General features: G+C 50.8%; 1 protein-coding gene across 1 annotated transcript in view; it reads left to right on the top strand.

The window, feature by feature from the left end:
* RAB6B (RAB6B, member RAS oncogene family) overlaps positions 1 to 23,164 on the top strand; it is a 69,005-nt gene extending 45,841 nt beyond the window's left edge. The window contains exons 3-8 of the mRNA XM_017872423.1: positions 5,331 to 5,384; positions 5,604 to 5,709; positions 7,398 to 7,509; positions 8,747 to 8,840; positions 12,727 to 12,793; positions 18,563 to 23,164. Of these exons, the coding sequence (XP_017727912.1) occupies positions 5,331 to 5,384; positions 5,604 to 5,709; positions 7,398 to 7,509; positions 8,747 to 8,840; positions 12,727 to 12,793; positions 18,563 to 18,627 (498 nt within the window). The 3' untranslated portion in view covers positions 18,628 to 23,164. The remainder of the gene's footprint in view (positions 1 to 5,330; positions 5,385 to 5,603; positions 5,710 to 7,397; positions 7,510 to 8,746; positions 8,841 to 12,726; positions 12,794 to 18,562) is intronic.
* The last annotated feature ends 2,185 nt before the right edge of the window (positions 23,165 to 25,349 follow it).

Raw genomic sequence — 25,349 nt, 5'->3', positions numbered from 1 at the left:
ATTCCAGCCTTAAAGATTCTAATTTCCATCTACAAAATTTCTCTTTAGCCTAAAGCATCTCTTATAATGAGTGCTTGCTGGTGACAAATTATGTGACTTTCCCTTATGTGAAAATGTTTATGTTTTGTCTTCATTTTTGAAGAAAATTTTCACCAGCTATAGAAATCTAGGCTGACAGGGTTTTTGTGTGTGTGTCTTGTTTTATTTTTTAAGCAGTTTAGAGATGTTATTCCCTTGTCTTCTGTCTTCCATTATTTCTGATGATAAATCAACTCTAATTCTTACCATTGTTCCCTTGTATGTCACGTGTTGTTCTGTTTTCTGGCTGCTATTACGGTTTTCTATTTTTTTATTTTCAGCAATTTGACTATGACAAACCTTGGTTTGGTTTTTTACAGATTTACCCTGTTTTAGGTTCACTGAACTTCTTGGAACGGTGGGTTGATGTTTCTAATTAACTTGGGGAAATTGGGGCTATTGTGAAGATGGTTTTGCTTGCATCTGTTTCCACTGTCCTTCAGATACTGTAGTTGCATTTTTTATTTTATTATTTTTTGGGGGATGAAGTCTTGCTCTGTTGCCCAGGCTGGAGTGCAGTGGTGCGATCTCAGCTCACTGCAACCTCTGCCTCCCAGATTCAAATGAGTCTCCTGCCTCATCCTCCTAAGTAGCTGGGATTACAGGCGCCCGCCGAGATACCCGGCTAATTTTTATATTTTTAGTAGAGATGGGGTTTCACTGTGTTGGGCAGGCTGGTCTCAAACTCCTGACCTCAGGTGATCTGCTTGCCTCGGCCTCCCAGAGTGCTAGGATTTAGGCATGAGTCACCATGCCCGGCCTCTAATTGCATTTATATCAGCTCACTTCATATGGTCCTAGGAGTGCTTAAAGCTCTCTTTATTTTTATTGCATCGTTTTTCTCTCTGTGCTTCAGTTTGAGCAATTTATTTTGGCCTGTCTTCAGGTTCACTGAGCTTTCCTCTGCAGTGTCCTAGCTACTGTTGTTTAAATCCAATGCATTTTTATTTCAGATATTATAATTTTTAGTGTTAAAAGTTCCATTTTGTTTTGTTTTAGAATTTTCATAAATCTCTTGACAGTCACCCATTGTTTATTTAAAAATTTTTTTACATATTTATAAGAATTTTAAAGTCTTTGTCTACTAATTCAACATTTGGGTCATGTAGGGGTCTGTTGAGCTTTTTCCCTTGATTATGGCTTGAATTTTCTGTTTCTTCACATTTCTAGTCCTTTTTTATTATACAGTGGACCTCATGAATAATAAGTTATAGTCCTGGATTTTGTTACCTTCCTCTGAAGAGTGTTGTTTTATTTTAATAGGCAATTAAATGATGGGCAGTTAATATTTTTTAGGGAATGGTTAGTTATCATGTATTGACCTTGTTAAGACAGATGTCTTCATCCATTCAGATTGCTGTAACAAAATAGACTGGGTAATGTATAAGCAATTGACATTTATTGCTCACAATTCAGGAGTCTGGGATTTCCTTCCAAGATCAAGCCTCCAGCAGATTCTGCATCTGGTGAGGAGTTGCTCTCTCCTTCAAAAATGTCACCTTTATGCTGTGTCCTCCGTGGTGGAAGGGACGAAAACTGTGTCCTCACATGGCAGAGGGGAGCCAGGGCATTCCCTTAAGCATCTTTTATAAGGGTACTCATCCTATTCAAGAGATCAGAGTCCTCATGACTTAATCATTTCCCCAAAGGATGTGCCTTTTAATACTGTCACACTGAGGATTAAGTTTCAGCATTTGAATTTGAGGTTGCAGGGGACACATTCAGACCATAGCAATAGATTTATTTTGGTTTTCTCTTAGTCCTCTGGTGTAACCCTCAGTCCTGAGATGATCTTGTCCCTCCCAAAGCCAGCCTTTCTGGTGTTTCAGTGGAGTCTGAGGTGTTTTTGAAGTTCTTTTAATTTGGTGGGACTGGGGAGTTTCTTCAGGAGACAAACTGATTTAATGTAGAATCTACCTAGTTCTCTTGCATTCCTTCAGCGATTGTAACCTCTGCATACGTTTTTGTTTTTTTTGTTTTTTTTTTTTTGTTTTTTTTTTGAGCCTGAGTCTTGCTCTGTTGACCACCTGGAGTACAGTAGTGTCATCATGGCTCACTGCACCCTCAGCCCTACCAGCCTCAAGCGATTCTTCCCCCTCAGCCTCATAAGTAGCTGGGACTACAGGTGGGCACCACTGCACCTGATTATTTTTTATTTTTTATTTTTTATAGAGGCAAAGTCTCACTATATTACCCAGGCTGCTCTCAAACTCCTGGGTTCAAGTGATCCTCCTGCCTCAGCCTTTCACAGTGCTGGGATTACAGGCATGAGCCACCGTGCCCTGCCTTGTCCTGCTTTTGATCATTCTTCAGTGCTTGCAAATTGTTATTTCTTGTATTTTTCCAGATATTAAAATAGTTTTCTGTGGGAGGGTTTGTTTGATACAAGCCACTCAGCCATTATTGAAAGCAAAACTTAGGAATATGTTTTTGAGCAGAGCTGAGGGCTCAGTTACACCCAGACACAATGCCTATGCTTTGGCACCATCTCCACAACTATGGAAGTTCTTCAGTGGCTCAGTGGCCTGGTCAGATGGAGATTGTGGCTAGAACAGGTCTGAGGGAGTGGACAGTTAAGGGACCAGAGGTTTCTCTGATGGGGAAGCTGGAAGTGGGAATTAAGAGAGAGCTGGAGAAGATGGGATGTTGGCCTCATTCAGGTTCCTCGTTGCTGCCTCTGGTCAAGCTGTTATGGGATGTGAGAGAAAGTATATGGATGTTCAGTAATGGTGTTTATGATTATGGAGGCCACTGGGTTGAGCTTTGCTGGGACTTCATCCAAGTAGCACAATTCCTTGTTTCATTTGGTGACTTCTCTGCCCTTCATGGAAGCAGAAGTGCCTTGTGACATGTGAGGTGTGATGGGGTTGTCATCATTACAGTTACCAGTAGCATTGCCATCGGGTGCCTACCTTTGAGGGATACATTTCTTCATGGTTCTTTGCTTGTCAGTTAGGCTATAGTTAGGCTATGTTAACAGAAACCCAAAATAACAGTGGCTTAAACAAAATAGAACAATCTGAGCAGTCCAGCGCTGCTGAAGTAGCTCCTCAGGGTCAGGGAGTCAGGCTTTGTTGATGTCATCGCTCCTCTGTCATCCTCATCTGGATGGGCCACTATGACTCATCCCCACCAGACAGTGGGAAAGGGAGCAGCTGTGGGTACTTCTTGCCCACAGAGGACCTGTCCCCAAATATGCCTGCATCACCTTCACATCCCATTAACCAGAATGTAGCCACCCAGCTGCAAAGAAGGCTGGGAAATATGGTCTTTATTTGGGGCAGCCCTGAGTCCATCTGCACACCCAGAATTCTGTTACTATAGAAGGGGAGACTACATACTGGGGACAACCAGCAGTCCCTGCCACCAGACCTAAGCTCATACACCTGGTTTTCTTTCAAGGGTTACTCTACAAAAGGAGCATGTCACTCCTGGGGAGCCTGTTGAGCATTGAGGAGTTGAGAGACTTCTACCTGCTATGTACATTTCTCCATAAGGGAATCAGAAGACAAGGAGTGTCAATCTAACATATACCTGTGAAGGAAAAAGTCTGCATCCACAAGCACTGGTCATTGCAGATTTGTCCCTCGGTGGCTACAGTATGCGAAGCTGGGCTGGAAAGAGCCCAGGTGCTGCCGAGGTTGCAGCTCTGATCTTCCCAGCCCTGCTACTGATGAGTGAAGTCACCCTAGGCATGTCCTTTAACCCTCTTCGTCTGTTCTTTCATCTCCAAAGTAAGGGATTGATTGGGTTGTATCTAAGGTGTTTGTCTAGTGCCCTCGTTCTAGCATCATATGCTCCGGAACATAGAATCACCCTCCATATCTTTGTGTTATGAAGCAAGCTTCCCAGAGGATGCAGCCACCCTCAGTCCTTTGTGGAACGATTTGGGAGTGTGACTATGTAAACATGCACACTTGTGCACACACATTGGTGCACACCTTTGCATTCAGCCTCGGGGGCCTGGAGACATGACCTTTTCTACTTTCTTGGGCTTCCTTTGGTTTTGTTTTTTGCAGTAGAAAATCATGGCATTCCACACAATTAAACTTATTTATTAAACTTTATTTCAAAGGACTCTTTCTAATTTTAGAACTGTTATATATTCATTGTGGAAAGTAGAGAAAAGTGTAATGAAGGAAACAAAATGCACTGTCACTATTCAGACTGTGATGCTATTAACACTTTAGCAGATTCCCTTCACTTCAGTGTCGAAGAAAACATGAAAAATACTCATGGATCTACTTGAGTTAATCTAATTGGGATCACTCGCCACATGATGCTTTATAACCTGTTTTTTTTTTTTAACTGAATGACCATTTCCCCAAATCCTTAAATATGTTTTCAAGAATGTGATTGTTAACAGCTGCCAAGGATTCTAATCACATGGATGTACCACACTAGGCTTATTCAGTGCCCTGGACATTTGGGCTGTGTCCAAGTCTTTGTTATTATTGATTATATAGCAATGATATCTCCATTTTACATTGACAGCATCTCAGTCCTCCTGACAGGTACTGGGTGCATGTGAGGCCCAGAGAGGTTGGTGGCCTGCCCAAGGACACACAGAATCCTGGCCATCTGGCCACAAGACTGGCTGCCTCTCGCAGGTGCCAGGGCAGAAGAGGCATAGGTGTGGCACAGGGGAGCTGGTGACAGCTTCCAACGTTTTGGCTTGAGGAGAAAAGAGCCAGTGGGGCCTCCCAGCAAGAGGCCACTCTGGGTGGTCTGCAGTGCCCGCACCTGAGAAAAGCCATGCTCCTGTTTGCTCCCACACAGCAGCAAGCTGCCTGCTCCTGCCCCCTGCCTCCCACCCTCCCGAGGCCAGTGTTGAGCCCAGGCCCATGCTTTAGGGCAGCGGGAAGAGGCTTTGGAAGCTGCAGATTAGTCTGTAAGGGGAACAAGGCAGGGAGGCCAGGTGGGGAGAGCAGGATATGTGTGTTGAGTGGCCTGAGTGGCCTTGCTCCTGGGGAGGCCTCCTCACCACGGTGCTCTCACTGCTCCCGAAGCACTTTCCTTCTCCAGAGAGGATCTCGCCCTATAAAGGCCACCCCCATCTTTCCTCAGCTTGATCCCTCAGTAAGAGGGCCGCTGAGTAGTGGGTGGAGGGGCAGGGAGGACAGAGCATGGCCACGTTAGACCTGACATGGACGTCCCCTCTTGCTGGTTATGCCACCACCTGCGGTCACCAGGCTTTTGCCCCTTTGCATGAGACCTTTTGGTTTTGACTGTTCTGTGCTTTTCTCTAACAGGCAACCATTGGGATTGACTTCTTGTCAAAAACCATGTACTTGGAGGACCGCACGGTGAGCACCAAATATTAGGACTGGGAGGGACAGGGAAGGTTCCTTTGGGCTTATCCCCTAGGATCTTTAGCTGGTCACCACTGAGAGCCCCTGCCGACACTGGGGACTGGAGCTGGTGGTGCCAGCATTGCAGAGCCCAGCTCTCCCAGTTCCCCGGACCAGGAGGACCTCACTGCCCCACTGACCCATCTGCCTGTGGTCCTGCCCTCCCTGAAACAGGTGCGACTGCAGCTCTGGGACACAGCTGGTCAGGAGAGGTTCCGCAGCCTGATCCCCAGCTACATCCGGGACTCCACAGTGGCTGTGGTGGTGTACGACATCACAAGTGAGTGAGGGTCTGCGCCTAAGGGAGGGTGGCTCATTGGGGGTTCCAGGGCCCAGGTGTGACCGTGGCCAGGCCTGTGTGTATGCGTGTGTGTGTATGCATGTTTGTGCACATGCATCTGTGTGCACACGTGTGTGATTGCTCCCTAAATGCAGAAAGGCAGGGAGCAGTGGTGAGTTGCCTTTGAACACCAACATGTTTTCCACTGCCCCCCACCCTCCTGCAACAGGCAGGGTTTTACAGGGCCAGGTTGGCCCTGCTCAGAGCAGGGGCCAGCATGTGGTGTGAGCAGATGCTCACAAGGTTGGCTCTGCTCCAGCCTCTCTGCACCCTCCCTCTCCCTGGCTGTCAGAAAGCTCCCTAAGGAGCTACTTCTGTATGTGTGTCACCATGGGAGAAGACGCTGGTCCCTAGGTCAACCCCGGCCCAGCAGCTGTGGGTGCAGGACTCCCTGGGAAGGTAGGCCAAGGGGGTCTGGAAGCGCAGTAGACTGGTAATCCTTCTCCAGCACTGTGGCTCTTCAGGCCAGAGCAGGTGTTCTTAACAGGACTGCACAGCCTCGAGGGCACACAGGGCCAGAGGTGGGGTGGGGTGGGGCAGGGGCCGATGCAGAAGCCAGACCTGCAAGGCTGGTGTAATGGAACACACCTGATAAGCCCTCAGGGCTGTGGTTACCGTGAAGTGGGCGGATGCCCTAGGTGCTGTCCGCAGCCCTAAAATCACACAAGGAAGCATGTGTGACCCCACGCTGGTGCATGCCCCCACCACCCATCCTGCTGCCCTGGCTCTGCCTGCCACCTCTGTCCACCCCTCTTCTGACTATAGGCCCCATCCACACCTGAGTGCAGGTGGGAGCTGGGCCCACAAGGGCCTGAGTTCACATGGCCTGAGGCACATCAGAAGGGATACCAGGCTGTGTGAAACTGCGGCTTCTGAGGACAGCTGCCTCCCCTCCCCTTGGGTGTGCAGGCTGCAGAGTGGTGGGCTTTGCCTTATAGCTGCTCTGCCCTGCAAGGCTTGTCATGGCAGCTGAGGGAGGTCAGGCTGCCAAGAAGTGGCCTTGTCTCTCCTGGATTTTTGAGTGCACCTGGCTCCCCTGACTAGTCCTGGGGCCACCTTTCCCCTCCTCTCACCTGCAGAGCCTGAGGGTTCTCTTCAGAAATCCCTCTGGCCTTCCCCTAACTCTCCTGAGTTCCCCTGGTGGGGAGGCCACTCAGTAGGGTCCTTCTTTCCCTAGAGGCTTCTGTGTCCTCCTCTGCCCACCCCTCACTGTTTCCAAACTTGCCAAGTCGTGTGTGTGTGTGTGTGTGTGTATATATGCACACACGTGTGACCCAGTTCTCACACTCCACTCTGAATCCCCAGAGTCAGGTCTGACTCTCAGGCGGGCCCCTAAAGCCACTATTTCATGTAGCAAATCATGACACCATGATCTTCCAGATGGGGCAATTCCTCTCCCACAAAGGGCGGCTAAACAGTGCAGGCGGCTCCCAGGGCTGCAGGGCAGGGCCTGGTTCCCTCTGAAAGGCCCTACCCGGCTGATCTGTGTTGACTGAGCTTGCACCCCTCCCTGGGTATCTGAGGGCACATGCTCACCCTCCCTCCTGCTCCTGGCTCACACATCCCCTTCCCATCTCCTGCTGGTGGCTGGCCCTGGCTTTCAGTTTTTCCTCACTTTCTGCCTCCAGATCTCAACTCCTTCCAACAGACCTCTAAGTGGATCGACGACGTCAGGACAGAGAGGGGCAGTGATGTTATCATCATGCTGGTGGGCAACAAGACGGACCTGGCTGATAAGAGGTAGGTACAAGGGCACGCAGGTGCAGGGTACCACCCTCCACTCCTCTCCAGCTGCTCCTGGACAGGGAGCTCTGGGATGCATGGGTGGTGTGTCTGTGCTTCTGACCATGCATCCAGAAAAGGTCCCTTGAGACACTAGGAGCTTTGAGAACGCCTGGTAGACTCTAACCCATGGGTGTCTCATCTGTGAAGCCCTATCTTCCACCACCAGACAGGGGCGGGACACTCCTCCGTGTGCTGTCTACACAGAGCCCTGTGCACCTGGCTTGGCCCAGCAGTGCATGGTCTAAGACCCTGCCATGGCCACAGCACTGCCCCAAACACAGCAGTTCCCTAAGCCCCAGTGTGTGTACTGTTTACTGTCTGTGCCTGTGAAGTGTCCGCACCAGTGTGCATGGGGGTGTGAACACCCTGGGCCCTAGGTGTGAGCATGCAGAGCATTCAGACCACAAACCTATAGCTGTAGCCTGCTTAGCCTGGTTTGTGGCTGCGTCTGGCATGAAGCTTTCTCTGAGGAGTCTCCTCCACGCTGCCCTCCATGCACAGGGAGAACTGAGGTACCATGTGTGTACATTTTCCACTCATTTCACGTGACCCTGACTTGGGCAGATAAAGTGACAGGCCATGGACTCCAGCAAGCAGTGCAGGCTTCCTGCACTGTCCCTTGACCACCTGAGGAATCATCTGAATTAGAACCTGCTTTACTAGAGTTCTGTCCTTAAAGTAAGGAAAACTGGGCTCAAATCCCAGTACAAAGGGTACCTAGGCCATTCATACCCTCACCCACTTCTGCCTGCCCCATCATGGAGCCCTCTCTGCTAAGTAGCTTTGGGGAGACACTTTTAGCATTGGTGTTCTCATACGGAAAATGTGACTAATAGTACCACCCAGAGTGGCACTGTGTGGCTTGAATCTCTTCACAAGCACAAGCTCTGCAGTAATTACTACTGGGAAAGGCAGGCGTGGGGCATCCCTACCCCAGGGCCTGCTTTGAAGCTGAGAAGACATGAAGGAAGGAGTGGGGGAAGGGGATAGTGTCCTACTGTTCCCTGGTGCCCGCTTTGTGCTAGAGAGACTATGGTTGGTGCCCAGGAGGGACCCCTGGGATCAGAGCCTGTCTTCAGGGCTGACCAAGGGCCTGGTGGGCTCCCTCTGCCATGCTGGGTGGGTCCCTCCTCATCTCTGCCAGGGGCTGCTCCTCTGCTGAACTGATTTCCCCCCTTCCCCTCATCTCTAGGCAGATAACCATCGAGGAGGGGGAGCAGCGCGCCAAAGAACTGAGCGTCATGTTCATTGAGACCAGCGCGAAGACTGGCTACAACGTGAAGCAGGTGAGGACACACCTGGCACCGGGCCTGTCACGGTGTGGTCCTGTGGTCAGCCGCAGGCTCAGACCTGCCTTGCCCTGAGGGGCTGGTGGCGGGGTTGGGGCAGCCAACCAGAACACCCATAGATGCGCCCAGGGCGGGGAGAGCTAATTTCCGGAGCTGGTAAAACCTAAGAGAGGGAGGGAGCACTCCGGGCATAGCGACTGGAGAATGTAAGTCACCAGCCACCATAGCAGTGGCCAGTCACAGCCCGCGTAGCAGTCCCTAAGAGTGTCCAGCCACCAGCTTCCAGGTGGCTGAGGGAAGCAGTGGTTCCCTAGCCCCTCACCCCACTTCGGATGACGGGTGCAGGAAAATTCAATCCAATCAGCGTTTGGGGTTCATGCCTTGCACTTAGCAAGTGCTTAGGGCTGTGGAGGGCAACTCAGGCCTAGGGAAAAGAGCCCACCACGGTATGGCTGGAACTCACAGGAGGGCGAGGCAGTGGAGTTAGGGCCGAGCCTTGCAGCATGAGGGCCCCTGAGTGGTCCGTGGATGGAATTTAGCAGGTCAGCAGACAGGGCTGGAAAACATTGCACCTTTTATCTTCACTAACCACTAACCCGTCCATAGCACTGAAGGACGTCTGTTTGTCCTTCAGTGATTAATGTAGGCAATGACACTCAGTCGTATTAGTGGTGCCTATGGCTTTACCACCAGTAGAAATCACAGATGCCTTCCCATCACCTCATAGTGTTGCAGGTATCTTGAACTTTACATGCATCAGTGTTTCAGTGTCACCGTAGTTATTAGATCTCTTACTAGTTCTCGCTGTTCGGTGTGTTCATAAGGAAGCACAAATGTCGATGAGGTGTATCCAGTACTCAGTAGTTCCCTTTATCATCCTATGTAATTGATTTCACATACTTCAAAGGAGTCCATAGACTGCCAGAGCGGTCGTTGGCTCACGGAAAGGTTAAGAACTCCTGCCACTGGGGATGCGAATAGGACTTGGAGAGGTGGTGAGGACGGAGGGCATGCCAAGCAGGGGAACAGCAAAGGTGTGGCTGCAGGGTGTCCGAGGTGTGGGGAGGAGACTCTGGGTGAGGAGTGTGGTTGGCCTGGCATTCGCTTCTGCCCTGCCACCCCGCATTGCTGGGAACCCTCGGCAAGCTGTGTATGCAGCACTGGCCTTTTGGATGCAGTGATGGTTTGCCCCGTGCGAACAGTGCTGGTGGCAATGGGGAGGGTGGGCTGGCAGAGTGACAAGAAGAGACAGAGTGGAAGGGACACTGTGTGACACTGGGGACCCCAAAGCTCCAGGACTCAGCGCCCCACCCTAACTGGAGTGCCCTCAGCAGGGCTCCACTCACTCCCATCTGTTCCTAGCCTCCCTTGGTGTGGGGCTGAAGCTGCCATGGTCCTTCCTGCTCCCGGGGGGCGTGGAGGAGAGACTGGGCTGCTGCTCTTTGGGAGCGCTAAAGTAATGGGAAGCAGGGAAGCAGAGGGAGGGCAGCACCAGCAGGTCCATAGGGCAGGTAGCATCTGCCTCATCAGTCAGGGTCAGGGAGGCACTGATGCCCCCACCCCCAGAGTGCTCTGGAACCCACGCAGTGGTTTAGCAGGAGTTAAATGTGGTCAGTTTCGGACCCTACGTGGCTCAGAGGAGTCTCCATGCAGTGCAGACTCCTGGATCTAAATGTGAGCATATCCACTCACAGAAACCCGTACCTGACCCTAGAGCACCCTTCAAAATCCCTAGTGGCATTTTGGCCACTAGTCGAGGCTGTGACCGTTTTGAGAGCCAGACAGGCAGATAGGAGCCGCCCAGGGCCAATGCCATGAGGGAAAGCTCAGGAAGGATGGCCCAGGTCCTTTGTACCCTTGCCTACTAATAGCTACCCTCCCGCCGAGCCTCCTCTGCAGCCCGCCCACAAGGGTCTCACACCGTGCTGCACCCACCAGCAGCTTCCCGCCTTGGGCCCTCACGGCCTTTAGCCCTGTCACTCAGCCCAGGTGCTCAGTTGGGGCTGGGCTCTGGGGTGAGGCCATGAATAAGACTCACCCTGTCTTCAGAGAGCTCATGCAGTGGAGGGCATGAGCCCAGAGCCCACCCAGTTCCTGTAATTCGTATTTGTGAGGAGAGCAGGGAGTGCTCCTGGGTTAGTCCTGTCAGGCTACTGTAACAAATCACTATAGGTAGGGTAGCGTATAAACAACAGAAATGTATTGCTCACAGCTCTGGAGGCTGGGAACTCCACAGTCAAGGTGCAGGCAGATTCAGAGTCTGGTGAGGGCCCGTTTCCTCCTAGATGGCACCTTCCTGCTGCATCCTCACAATGTGGAAGGGGCAGACAGGCTCCCTCAGGCCTCGTTCCTAAGGGCGCTTGTCCCGTTCATGAGGGCTCTACCCTCCTGACTAAGCACCTCCTAAAGCCCCACCTCTTTATACTGTCACATTGGAGATTCTGTTTCAACATAGCAATTTGCAGGGGGACCAGCATTTAGAGCATAGCTCAGAGTCTTCTGTGCCTCATACTTCTGCCTTGTACTTGTCACCTCCAAGATTCCATCTCTGCCCGCACCCTATCTGCCATTTGCCACCTGTCCCCTGCCACCCACGCCTGCCCCAACACACATGCGCACGCGCGCACACACACACACACACACACACAGAAAACCCACATGTACGCAGACACACACCTTACCAAGGAGACACTATAGACACATTCCCCCCACATTTACACAAACACGCAAAGATACCACACATTCATACACACCACACAAACATTCTCCCGTATGTTTACACAAACACACATGCACCTACCCACACCCATCACCCACAACACACACATTCTCCACGCAGTCCTACAGATAAAACACATACACTGCACACACACTCCCACACACAATCAACAACCCACACTCCACATCCAAANTGGTAAGGAAGTGTATGTGTGTTCAGAATTGGTGGAAGGGTTGTAGTGGCCTGTAAACGAGGTAGCCCATGTGCACTCAGGCACGCGCACACGTGCACACACACGCGCGCGCACACACGCGCGCGCACACACAAACACACACACACAGAAAACCCACATGTACCAAGACACACACCTTACCAAGGAGACACTATAGACACATTCCCCCCACATTTACACAAACACGCAAAGATACCACACATTCATACACACCACACAAACATTCTCCCGTATGTTTACACAAACACACATGCACCTACCCACACCCATCACCCACAACACACACATTCTCCACGCAGTCCTACAGATAAAACACATACACTGCACACACACTCCCACACACAATCAACAACCCACACTCCACATCCAAACAAGCCCACAAGATTGTGTTCACACTCCTGCGTCCCTCACGCTCTCAGAGAAGCCTCGCCACTGTGCCCATGTGGCCCTGGCCCTGCTGTTCGCTGCCTTGGCGCCGGACCTGCAGGGCTCCCTGAGCAGAGTCATTCCTCTCAAGGTCATATTAGTTCCCCACGCCTGGTCCCCATGAGGGCTGTGTGCAGAAACCCACCTTAAGGCCTGTCACTTGGAGGCCCAAACCATTTTCTGCACCAGAGGAGGTCCTTTGCAGTCACTGCCGTGACCTAAGCTTACCCCAGTGACCTTGTGGCCAGTCTGCTTGGGCAAGAGTCCACAGCTTTGTTCCTTCCATGAGCTACTGAGGCCTGCCCAGACCTGATGCTGTGAGAGGCACTGCAGGTGGGGGAGAGAGAATGTAGCATAGCCCCTGCCTTTGAGGGCACCGTCCGCTGGGCGGATGGGAGAGTAAAGCTGCAGGTTGGGAGGGGAAGAGGGGAGAGGGTACAGGCGCAGTGAGGAGCAGAGGGGAGGGTCAGGGTTGGGGTTCACGCTGCATTTCTTCATCTTTCCAGCTTTTTCGACGTGTGGCGTCGGCTCTACCTGGAATGGAGAATGTCCAGGAGAAAAGCAAAGAAGGGAGTATCCTTTTCCTTTGACAAGTAAGTGAAAAGAAGTATAAGAGCCATTTATTCACTGAAGGTTAGTGCAGTGGACAGACACTCGCCCAGTCCCTGCCTGGCCTTCCCTAGCCTGCCGCGAATGGCACAGGGCCTCCTCTAGACAGGATACAGCTGAGCCCCATGGTTTGGAGCCCCATCTGGCTCTAACCATCTACTTCTTCCAGAATAGCAGGAAGATACCAAAGGGGTGTGCACAGAGTGATGCTGTGGGGTGGGGAGTGAGAAACAGCGACTGCCCCTCTTTACAGTGAGCATGGGTGTGGGTTTCATGAACACAGGCAGAGTCTCCGCTGCAGGGAAGGCTCTGTCACTGGGGATATGATCTCAACATGGTTCAGTCTACTCGAGACAGCTACTCCCTTCAGACAGATGCCCCCTCCTTGTCCCGCCTGCCTTCTCTGCCCAGCCCTGAACAGCCCCTGAGGCTCCCCACTGGTCTGTGGGACAGTTACATCACCCACTGACCAGCCCCAACTTGAAGAGACACCTAGATGCTGAAACGGAGGTTCAGAGAGGTAGTCTGGTTTGCCCAGTGTCACACAGCAGTTACAGAGTTAGGATTCACACTCGGGCTTGCTTCCTCCATATCCAGCCCTATTCCATGTGGGACACTGTCTCTCTAAGGGCATTTGAGAGGATCAGATGAAAACTGTTTCAGCAGGGGAAGGCATTGCCCACACCTGGGCCTCCCCTGCACCTAGTCAGATGTCCCCGCCTGAGTAAGCCACCAGAAACCAGGCACGCAGATCCCTGGCTGGCATCCTTTAGAATGGACCTGTCCCTATGCGGCAGCTCTCCAGCATCCCCCACTGATACCACAGGCCTCTGAGGGTAGACATCCCTGACAGATCGGAGAAGGGCACTTGGAAGATGGAAGGGCACCTTCGGGCTGATAAGAATAAAAAGCGAGAGGAGCACACAGCTTAGTGTTGGAGGCCTGATGGAGCTGCTGGGGCAGGGCAGGCAGGACACTGGGAGTCTCAGGGCTGCAGCAAGGGGGAGCCTGACACAGGCCTGGAGGGAAGCTGGGCCTCTCCAGCCTTCGTCAAGGAGCTCTCTGAGCAGACTCGAGACCCATCCCCCGGGCAGGGGACGGGGGGGCAGGCAGGAAGGCTCACCAAGGAGCAGGTGCCCCAGCAGTCCCATGGTCTGTGTGTCACCAGAGGACAAGCAGTGGCCGAGAGGAGGAGGTTTGAGGAGTATCTCCTGGTTGGTCAGTTATAAGACTGCAATCACAGATGAGGAAACTGAGACTCAGAAAGTTGACTAGGGCACCCCACGGCTCTCAGTAGCAGAGCCAGGCTCCAGAGCTCAGGAGAGAGCCCCCATGAAGTCACCTGTCACATGGGACTCCTTTGAGGTTCCAGGAACATACAGAAGCCAACCTGTAGGGCAAACATAGGAGCAGGACCAAGGGAGAGGGGCAGACAAGGTGCAGGCGATCTCCGCTGTGCCTGCCAGCGAGGGGAAGGGTTGCACTGCCCGCTCTCCATCCCACCAGCTCCCAAGGTGCGGCACACTGGCCAGGGTGAGTGGTGATCATTTCATTCACATTCTCCCAGAGTCGCGTTGTTCAGGGCTCCAGGCTGGGCCCACAATCAGGTGAGACTGGGCTGAGTGCAGGTGACAGCGAGCTCATCATCGTCCTGGTATGCCTAGCGTTTCATCCAGCTACCACTGACCTTTGGGCCCCTTGGGAGAAAGGATACAGGGCAGGTTGCAAACAGACTGCACAGGGCGATGTGGCATGTGTCCCTTTTTCTACCTATGGGGTCCCCTCATCTAGGTGGATGTACCCCCATCCTCTCACTTCTGCCCAGGAGCCAGCTTGCTGGGCTTCTCACGAGGCAGGTGCTGGAGCAGCCACCAGAGGTCCCAGAGGGACCAGGCAGAGGCAGCTGTCACTCTGCTTCATTGGCGTTGGGGTGCTGGCATTTCTGCTTACTCACAGTCCAACTTCAGGTGTTTCGAAGGTGGGTGCTTTGGGGTCATGTTCATAATTGTGTTCAACATTGAGAGCAGACACACAGAGGCACTGCTTTGTGGCGCTGTATAAACTGTTCACACTTGGCCTCACTTGCTCGGCTCAGGGCTTGGTGAACGTGTGGCTTGAGGCTTCCATCTGGACATCTTGCAGGTCCAGATGGGAGGCTGCTGCACCTCTTCTTCGCATTCAAGACAGGAGGCCCCCTCAGGGCCGCTCTGGCCAATACTTCTGCCCAGCAGCACCTTCCACTGGTCTCTCTCAGCAAAGTAGAGGCCAAGGGGCCACCAAATGGTAGAGCCATAAGCCCCTTACTGCTTCTTCATACACAACCCCCAACCCCCACTTTCTGCTCAAATACAGTATGCCTCCATCGCATGGGCCCCGAACTCTTTCTGAATAAGGCTGGCTTACGCAAAGGAACAGCAATAGTGTGGGCACTTCATGAGGTGGCTCTAAACAGGTGAGGACAGTGACACCCCAAACCAGATAGAGCATGCCCAAGGCCTCCCAGCTCCTTAATTCAGAGCTGGAACCACATCCAAATGATTGGATTCCACAGCCCTGTTGCACTCTCTGGTGGGGCTGTGGTGTGCTTTGACATTCCAGATACGGAGAGGATTGCGCTGCAGTAGAGTCAGAGGCGCTGGGACTGCGGAAGCATACCCAGCAGTAGGGGGTAAGTTTGTAACAGGCTGTCTGGACCCACCCATCACTGTTCCAGGAACCAGGGAGAAGGGACAGTGGGCAGTGATTGTGGCCCACGATGGGCCACACTTGACCCAGAGGGAAGAGGTGGGTGTGCTGTGGCCATGCCTGCCGGAAAGGCACATATCAAACCTCTTGAGGCTTATGAGAAACCGTGAGTTTCCCCTTCTGGCGCATTATTTGGACATGGGTCCAGTCATTCTTCCCTATCCTCTCAGTCAGCAAGCGGCCCCTGAGCATTGCGTTTCAGCAGCATGTGCCGTAACAAGGAAGGAGGTGACATTAAACGAGAGCCTGTGTGAAAGCTCCTAGCGGAAGAGCTGGGCCTGTGCTCTCCAATTCTGCAGCCACATGTGGCTCTTCAGACTTAGATTAGTTAAAATGCAGTTGAATTGAAAGTTCATTTCCTCACTTGCACTAGCATCCTTTCAAGTGGCCAGTTGCCCATGTTGCTAATGGTGACATCTTGGACAATGCAGATATAGAATATTTCCATCATCGGAGAAAGTTCTTTGGACAGGGCTGTTCGGGGAGTATCAGTAGAATTGGTTTCCTGGATGTCTTTGTGTTGGGACTCTCCAAAGAACTTGTTAAAAACACACATCTGGGGCCCATCGCTACATCTACCAAGGTAGGACCCAGCGAGACATATTTTTGACAAATATCCCAGAAAAATTTGATGCAATCCATTTGAGAACTACTGCCGTGCAGTGTACAAAAGTATTGTGACTCCAATTGCACATGAGATTTTTTTAGTGGTAGTAGGTGACTTCAATACTGGGCAGAACGTCATACTGTAACAGTGGCCAAGCTTTAAGCTAGACTACTGGTTCTCAACCAGGACTGATAGCCCTTTCCTCCCCTCCCCGCAGGGGACATTTGGCAATGTCTTCAGACGTTTTGACTTGCCATAAATTGGGGGAGGGGGAATGGGGTTTAACTGGCATCTCATAGATAGTGGTCAGGGATGCTTCTGAACGTCCTTTGTGTATAGGACCTGCTCATAACATGGAATTGTCTGGCCCAAAATGTCAGTAGTGTTGAGCCTGAGAAGCTGGTCCACAAGGGGCTTAGCACAGCCAGGTCATTGAAAGTAGAAGGCTGCGGTCAAGATAGCCTTGGGTTTGTACCTGGGCACCTCAGCTTCCCAGTTGGAAGGTGGCTCTTTTACTCCCCACTGCACGAGGTCTAATGTGGAAGTGAGGTAGCGCATTTATAGTGCTCAGCACAGAGTAAACGCTCAGCAGGAGAGGCCACTAACGCGTGCACCCTGGATCAAGGAATGAGGACATTTTTAGAGGTGGAAATGGGGAGGAAGGCTGGGTGTCAGGGAGGGAGCATCACTTCTAGAAGCAAAGAACAGCAAGAACAAAGGAAAGAAGGAAAGCATAAGACGTGTTTAAAGTGCGGAAAATCTGGTTGGTGGAGGCTTGGTGTGTGATAGAGGGAAGGGGATGAACTCGCGTCAACAGGTGGTTGGGGTGACCTTAAATGGGGAGGCCTTAAATGCCAGAGTAAGAAATCCATGGACACTTTGTTTCTGTAGCAGAGTGTGACATGGTTGTCACCAGAGCTGACTTTGGGAAGCCACTATGCTGAGAGAGAGCTGGCTGGGCTCAGAGGGGCACTCAGAGAAGACCAGGAGACCTCAAGGAGGCCTGTGCCTAGGCCAGCAATACAGAAGGGGATTGCACTACTGGCATGGGCCATAGAACTGCAGCTGGCAGAAACAGCAGGGCATTCCTGGCAGTAGGTTTGCCAAAAAATGATAGGCAGTAGAGAAGTAGGTTGCTTGACTGGAGTAGAGAGAACAAAAGGTGGGCTGTGGTGGGCAGTGCGAAGGAAGGCACTGGCTTATTATCTATTTACTCATTTATTTATACACTGCCATGGTAGAAGATACATATACCCATGTACACACAAGATAAAGGCGTATGTGTATGTGTGTACACACACATAGGGAGAATAAAGGTAGAAAAAGCAAAGAAAAGTCAGAGATAAAGTCATACTCAAAATATATGCTATGGCTGCATGGTTGTTAGAGGTGGCCAAAAAGTTGGCTCTGAGCATTCTCACAGCCAAGACAAGGAAAGAAAATGTGAACTTCAGGAGAAGCATGACTTTTCATAATGCTTAAACCAAAAGAACCTCTCCTGTTGTCCTCAAATAGGAGCCACAAAAGCATCCTTAGGATGCCAGCAAGAAGTTCCAAAACAGTGCTTCTTATACCACCACACCCCACACACCCCTGTCTCAGGGCAATCATCTACAGCCGGCACCAAAGCCCTGTCTAGGAAGAGCAATTCTGTGAGGTATTGAAGGACCTGATCCGCAGCTCTAATTAGGTCTGGTTTGATGCAAGGCTAAAATCTCAAACGCAGTGTTGGTTTTGAGCCCGATGAGGAAGGCAGAGAGCCAGCCTGGCTGTGCATTTGGAACCAGTCCCTCTGGTGGTTCTGGTAAGTGCTTCTCTAGCCCACAGCCACTGAGGGCACCAGTGGAAAGGGCTGGCGAGGGGGCTGTAAGCACAGCTTCTCACAATAGCCATCCTCAGGATCTAAGTGATGTGTTCTGACTAAAGTTTGAGGGTTTTCCTCCTGCTGCCAATTAGGCAAGGCCCACATACCCCTGTGCTTTGAGATGTGAACCCAGCGGGCTCTTCATCTCCATTGCACTTTGAGTGGGGCTGACAGGTAACCGGGCTGAGGCCAGGGCTGGGAGCTGGCATTTGAGCACTGGTCAAGGGAAGGCTTCTGGGAAAGGGACTCCCTGGCCTTGGTATAGATGGTGATCCCACGGCCCAGGCAACACAAGCTTTGCTTGGGTGGACAGGCGCTGGGGGAAGTGGACGGGTGAAGGGAAGAGGAGGCAAGGTGGGAGTTGGTATTGCATCCTTCCTAGCCCAGCCAAACCAAGAGCCAAGACCCTAGGTGTTTGCAGAGAAACAGAGCAGTAACCAAAGGGTACAGTGCACAGGGCTGAGTGGGGTGGCAGCTTCTCCAGGAGAGTCATCTTCCTTAGCCCGTCCCCCTGCAGTGATCGACATCAAGCTGGACAAACCCCAGGAGCCCCCGGCCAGCGAGGGCGGCTGCTCCTGCTAATGCAGAGCCGACCTGCGGCTTCCCATGACACTCCTTGCTTGTTGTGTTGCTTCCTATTGGCTAGCTTCCTAAGGGGGGAGGGAACCGAGTTATCAAGATGGGAGGATTTTTCTTTTCTCTCTGTCTCTAGGAGTAGGGTGGGATGGGGAGGGAGGCTGGGCATCAGGGATCACATCACTCTTAACAGCTGTTACTTAAACAACTATTTTTTGGTTTGGTTGTAATATATTGTACTTTATTAAGATTGCCAAAAACTGTTAAAATTTAAAAAAAATTTAAATCATGTGTATACAATTTTTTGCCAGATAAAATGTAGTCATTTTATTTGAAAGATGTGCTTTTGTTTTGTATATTTGTAAACTTATAGAGAACCTTTCCACACACCTCCTCCTTCCTGTTCTCTTTGAACCTTTCATCACCTCTGCCTTCCTCCCATCCCCAGCCCAATAAATTATAACAATTAACTGAGCAACTTAATTAGGCTTCAGTCTGGGGCCATCTGGCCCCACTCTCTAGGCCCTACTCTGTTTAAATCAAACATTGGTTGAACACATCAGCCTCTGAAAAGGTAGCTCTGACTCTGTCCTTCCATGGCCAGAGTGGGTCGTCAACCTTGTGTGGAGCTGAGACCAAGGACTGTGGGCTCTAGGCAGCCCGGCAGCAGCCCCCAGGGGAACTGCTCCCACCTCTCTTTCTCCATCCCTGAAAAGCCTTGAAGGGGGTTGAGGGTACAGGCAACCTTGTGTTCTCTGTGCCCTCAGGGACTGGCAGAGCAAGAGGCCATCAGAAGGATGGGGTGCTGTTGGCAATTGCAGCTGCGTGGTGCATGGTTTATAGACTGGGGTGCCATGTGTAGTTCTGAAAAGATTTTAACCAGTCCACCCAGCAGTCAGTACACATGCCTGGGCCAAGTCTAAGAAACTCTGTGTGATGTTGGGCAGCGTGCCATCCTGAAGCCTTCCTCCTGGATGTCAGGAAAGCTGGAGCCTGTACCACCTGGAGTTGATCCTCTGTGATTGGGGAGGTGGGGGTGTTGTCTGCAGAACCACCACCTGGAAAGATCCATGTTCGTAGAGCCTCAGCTTCTAATATTGTTGAGTGCTTTCTGGAAAAGCTGATTTGTTGCTATGTTTTTACCCACTGGCATGGCACAGTTGAAGTCTTTGTGGACATATCTTTCTGGCTACTGTGGCTGCGCTGTGGTCACCTGAGGGTGTGGTTCAGGTGGGGTCTCCAGAAGGCTGCCCAGGGCACTAGGACTTGCCCCCAGAGAGCCATCTCTTCCATTTTTGATTCATTCCTGAGAATGGCTTAGTCCTGAGAACCTGCAAAGTCTCTGAAGAGACCTCTCTCTTCCCACTAAGTGATATAACCTACTTGGCCAGCATTCCAAATAGACTCAGACTTACTGCCCTGAGCCTGCACAGAGCCAGGTGCAATGGGCAGTGAGTCTGGCCAAAATGTAAACCCCACCCTCCCTGCTGTCATTGGCTCTCCCTCCAAGCTGCTGCTGGGCATGTCATAGATGGAATGAATGACCATCTGGGGTATGGTGGGCTGAACTCCACAAGGTTGTTGGAATGAATTTTGAAACTTCTCAGAAATTAATCTGACATGGCAGGTGGTAAGTGCAGCAGAATCTGGCAGGACTGATATTTGTGCAGTGGGCCTGCCACACACCCTCTGCCTAGGAGGCTGTAAGCCACAGCTCATCTCTAGCAAGGAATTTATCTTCAGGTGAAGAAGAGAGGAAGCAGGATCCCACTGAACACCTCTTGCAGAAGGCAAGGACCAATGTTTGAATGTGTTTCAGATGTCATGTGTTTAGTTTTTATATGTGTGTACATAATTATGTATAGAGATAGACTTGTGTATACACCTTCCACAAACACATCCTCACGGAGATACATGTGCTCAATGTATATTCTTGTTTCTCCTGCTCTCAAGTTGGAACTTGCATTGTGATAAGTTTTGGAAATTCAAAAGTACTGCAACGTGTTGAAATAAGAAATACTTAATATTGTCAAATAACTTGTGATTGTCTTGCCATCAATAAAATAATGCATAGTTGTGTTAAACTACAGGCAAACATAGCCCACAGGAATATCTCCACCATTTCTCTATGTACTTTATATGCACGGGTGTGCATGCCTGTGTGGGCCAGTGTCCCCCCACCATGGGCACACCCCCAAGTGGTGCTTGTTGGAAGAGTGCTTACTTACCTCGAGAGAATTTACAGGAGTCCACATGACAGTGTCCTGCCTGGTTGGCAGTGAGGGCCATCACCTGTGGCCTCTGAGACCGCCCCATTTACAGGGATCTGTACTGGGTCTCAGTGAATGAACGTATGGTAGATTTTTATTTTCTTGGCACTAAAGATTAGCTTTTTTAAAAAAACATCCTTAAAACAGTAGAAACTCAGTTCCCTTCTCATGGGCACACATATCCAAGGCACCATGGACTGTTTTTCCATCCAGGCCTAGAGGAGCAGTAAAAGATAGCATTTGGTTTGACATGGCCTTAGTGAGTCCTGCCTTTCCTAGCATGCACACGACATCCTCTCTTTGAGTTTGGGTTGTCCCCAGCCCCTTGGCCTCTGAGGCTGAGGGTGGCTTCCTCCCGTCCTCCTATCTCAGCAGTTCCATGACGCTCCCTTCCGCAGGTGCAGTTTCCACCCCTCCGTTGCTGGGGTGTGGAAAGGCAGCCAGACCTCTTTTTCAGAAGTTGTTGGTTCCCTGATTTTTGTCTTGAGCAGGCACCATCCTTGTCCCCTTGGTTGCAGGTCGAATTGGCACAGAGTTAAGGTTCCATAATAAACTGTTAGGTGCTCTTGAAGAAGATGTCATGGCATCACCTTAGCACCCCAGCAAGAGCATTGCATCTTTGCTGAATCCAGACGGGTTAGCAGAGGGCAAAGTGGAGGATTCCTTTGAGGAAATGTTCTCAGTTGAGCAGTTCAGTCCCTCTCCCCAAAGACCCGGCCTGACCTGGCAGATTAGCAGGATCCTCTTCTTTTGGCCTTCTCTTTTGGGATGATGGGAGTGAGGGAGGTAAATCTCAAAAGCTATCAACAAAGCTCCTGTTCTGCAGGCATCAGGAAAATTGAGTGTAAGATGGAAAAATCAAACAGCCTATTTACAAGTGGAAACACATTGGTTCTGATTACTCCTAACTTGCTGGGTGATCATACATACATCATCATGGAAGTGTGACATCAGAATCATGAGCACCATGGCTGCAGTTGTCTGATCCAAGGCTAGTTGGCTTGGTAGCTGTTGGCAGCAGTTTCCGTGGGTCAGAGGCCTCTTTGCTGTCTATCGCTGCTCTCTTCTTCTTGTCATCCTTAAACATTCAGTCACGTTCCCAGGTCTGCGGAGAGCAATGGCCAGACCAGTTTCAGTGTCTCTGGCAACAGAAACAAGGATTGAAATGGTGGTAGTTAAGAGTGCAGACACATCTGGGGTGCAATGTCTCCATCATCCTGGTGGCTAGCCAGTGCTGGGAGGCCCTCCCCTGGGGTACCAGTTGTGACAATAAAGGGATGGCCCTCCTGGCTTCGGCATCCTGCAGGTAGAGCAGCCTCATTCCTTCACAAGATGGAAGGCAGGTGAGGATTGTCAGGATGAGATGGGACCAGGTAGCCGAGGACGGTGAGGCATGTCTGAGCCACGTGAGGGGCAGCTGAACAAAAGGATGTCTGTGTGCATCAACTGAGCAGATTGTGTGCCCACTCGTTTCCGAACTACCTCTCCCCAAAGAACGTGAGGCATTGTCACCTTGTTACAGCTATGTGAAGTAGAGCTCTCACAACTCTTCCTATCTACAGGCAGGAAAACCAGGATGGAGAAGGGCGACTTGCTTATTAGGATAGGAGTGATCAGAACCAGTGAAGTTTCCATTTTTCATCCATTGCTGCCCTGTGTGTGAACAAATGTGACTCCGTATTTATTACACAGCAAGGACTGCTGTGCGTGGGTGTGTTCCTCAGACCATCTCTACTCTTTGGTTAGGACACTAGGTTCTTCCCAGCATATGAGTGAGAATATCAGTGGCATTTTGGGCTCCTCTACTGCACAAGGGCCAGTCCCCAAGTCTACTCTGTCATGGGCACCCACACAGATCAGGACACCCTTTGAATTTTTGTTTGACATGAACTATTTAGGTGTTCCAAAACCTTGGGATCTCAATGTGCAAACTCCTTGGACTCCAGACCCCTGTCTGGTTGGCACTCCCAGAAGCATGTGGTTTCATCAGGAAATCCTTGCAGCAGGGGTTTAGATGGTTCCTTCAGGAGGTGGGAAGCCTCCGTAGCATCGAATGCCAGCCTGCATCTCGCGGTGTGTGTCCACTTCTCCCCTCACTTTCCCCTCACCCATCCCTTTAAAGTGATTGGCTGTGAGGAGCACAGAGGGTGGCAATTCCATCTGTTATGGGCTCAGAAGACATAGCCGCCATGTTGATTTCACATTAAACTGTGTAAAATGTGGAAAAGACTCAGCATGTTGGTCAAACAATAAACTGTCCTAATTCTCAAAACGACGCTTCTGGTCTATGTTTAAGTGGTGCAGTCATACATGGGGAGTTCAAAAACAGAGTTCCTCAAGTGTGTGCTCCACAGAGTCCCTCTTCTCCTGCCTGGGTGGTATGTCCACTACCCAAAGTCCTTTGCCGCTTTCATTCTTCCTTCTACTGGTGGAGCTGGGCTGTCCACCAACTCCAAAAGGGGAAAGGTGGGACACACTCAGGAGAGTAAATCCACACACATTCCCCTAATCTCCATTTTGCTGAAAGGCTGACGGGAAGGGAGCCTCCAGGCAGAACTGAGAGTCAGGGGTACCGTATCTTCCTTCATCCCCACTCTCTGCTTGCCATGGCTCGGGGATTAGGAAGCGGGGAGAGGGTACAGGAACTGGATCTCTTATGCTTCTGGTGATTTTCAGAAAGCCATTTAAAGGCAAGAACTTAAGGTGAACTGTAATGACCTTTGACAATATCTAGCTGCCATATTCCATCCCTAGCCCCACCCCACACTAGTTAGGAACATCCCTGAGTGGCCCCTCCAGGTCTCAGTTATCTCCAGACTAAAAGATGCTCGGAAAGTCAGCACCGTTCTGGGACTAATCCAAAGAGGAACAAAAGCCAGGATTAGGTAAATTGCAGTAGCCTGGGAATCTCACTCTTCTTCAAGTCCAACTTCACTAATTACCTCCCTTCTAAAGCTTCTAAAGGTTCCAGAACACCCTCCAATCTGCTGCCACCTCAAGGAAGCCATCTTTAATTAGAAGAGACAAGAAATAGATGTCCCTGCCTACTAAGCCTTACTTTTTCTGGCTGCCAGTTGTAAAATGTGAGGCAGAGCAGGTACAGGGGATGTGGCAAGACAGAGGGCTGAGGGCCAGTGAGTAGGTGCTTGCATGGGCCAGACTAAGGCTTGAGTGAAGTGGTTCCAAGACAAGCAGTCGTTCCCCAATAATTTATGGTGACACGACTTCACACTACAGGGAAGCGAGTAATCTCACATTCACACTCAGCTGTCCAGCAGTTCCTGCCTTTGGCAGACTAAGGAAGTGCTGTTGGGATTCCTCAGCCATGGATGGGACGATGGCAGAGCTGTGGTGAACGCCCTGCCTAGAGTGCACGGTGTGGCATTCAGCGACGCTGCTCAGCATGGTTCTCCTCATCAGTGTACGAGAGTGGAGGTCACTGTGTGCTAAACTCAAATTAAAAAAAAAAAAAACTTTCTGAAACAAAATGATTTCAATACTTGAAACACAGGCTGGGCACAGTGGCTTATGCCTGTAATCCCAGCACTTTGGGAGGCCAAAGTGGACAGATCATGGAGGCCAGGAGTTTGAGAACAGACTGGCCAACATGGTGAAACCCCATTGCTACTAAAAATACTAAAAATTATCCAGGCATGGTGCCACACGCCTGTAATTCCAGCTACTGGGGGAGGCTGAGGCAAAAGAATCATTTGAACCCAGGAGGCAGAGCTTGCAGTGAGCCGAGACAGCACCACTGCACTCCAGCCTGGGCGACAGAGTGAGACTCTGTCTCAACAGAACAAAACAAAAAAGCCCTTGAAACAATATTCAAGTCAACAGAACATGGCCATGTGCCTCACACATCAGCATCATGGGAACACTGGCATTTCAGAGGCCAATGGAAAAGTGGCAGTCCTGTTGGGGCTGCGTGGCTGGCAGCCGACCACAGGCCCACACAGCACTTACGAGTCAAGTGCAGCCATCATGGAGCTCACACTACTGAGAGAGTGGGGAAACCACACTGAAAGGGCAAATTTCTTAACCTCAGAACCGGGCCACCAGCCTCTAAAGCAGGAATTGTGTTTTGTTTAGCGTTTCCATGGTCTGCTGCAAGGCGTAGCATTTACCCAATGGATGAATGTGTACAAGGCTCTTGTGAGCTTTACGGTTGAAGGTAAGTGGGATTGTTTTCCTGCGCATTTAAATGAAGGTAGGTGTGGTGATCACTTTTCCTTAAATGTGTGAAGGGATGAGATAAAGAGATAGGCATCTTAATTGCTACTGATAGCCTTCAGGTGAGGACAGGCATGAGCCCACTGAAGCTCTGACAATTGTGCTGAACCCAAAACTTCAAAAACAAGAAAAAGCATAGACTGGCTGAAATGATCTAAGTCAACAGAGCATGGTCAGTGCTTCATACAAGGCAGGACCACAGGGGAACACTGACAGCCCAGGAGG

This window comes from Rhinopithecus bieti, unplaced genomic scaffold (genome assembly GCF_001698545.2).
Source record: "Rhinopithecus bieti isolate Rb0 unplaced genomic scaffold, ASM169854v2 scaffold_7308, whole genome shotgun sequence".
NCBI classification, from domain to species: domain Eukaryota; kingdom Metazoa; phylum Chordata; class Mammalia; order Primates; family Cercopithecidae; genus Rhinopithecus; species Rhinopithecus bieti.
This window is presented reverse-complemented; position numbering and strand designations above follow the sequence as displayed.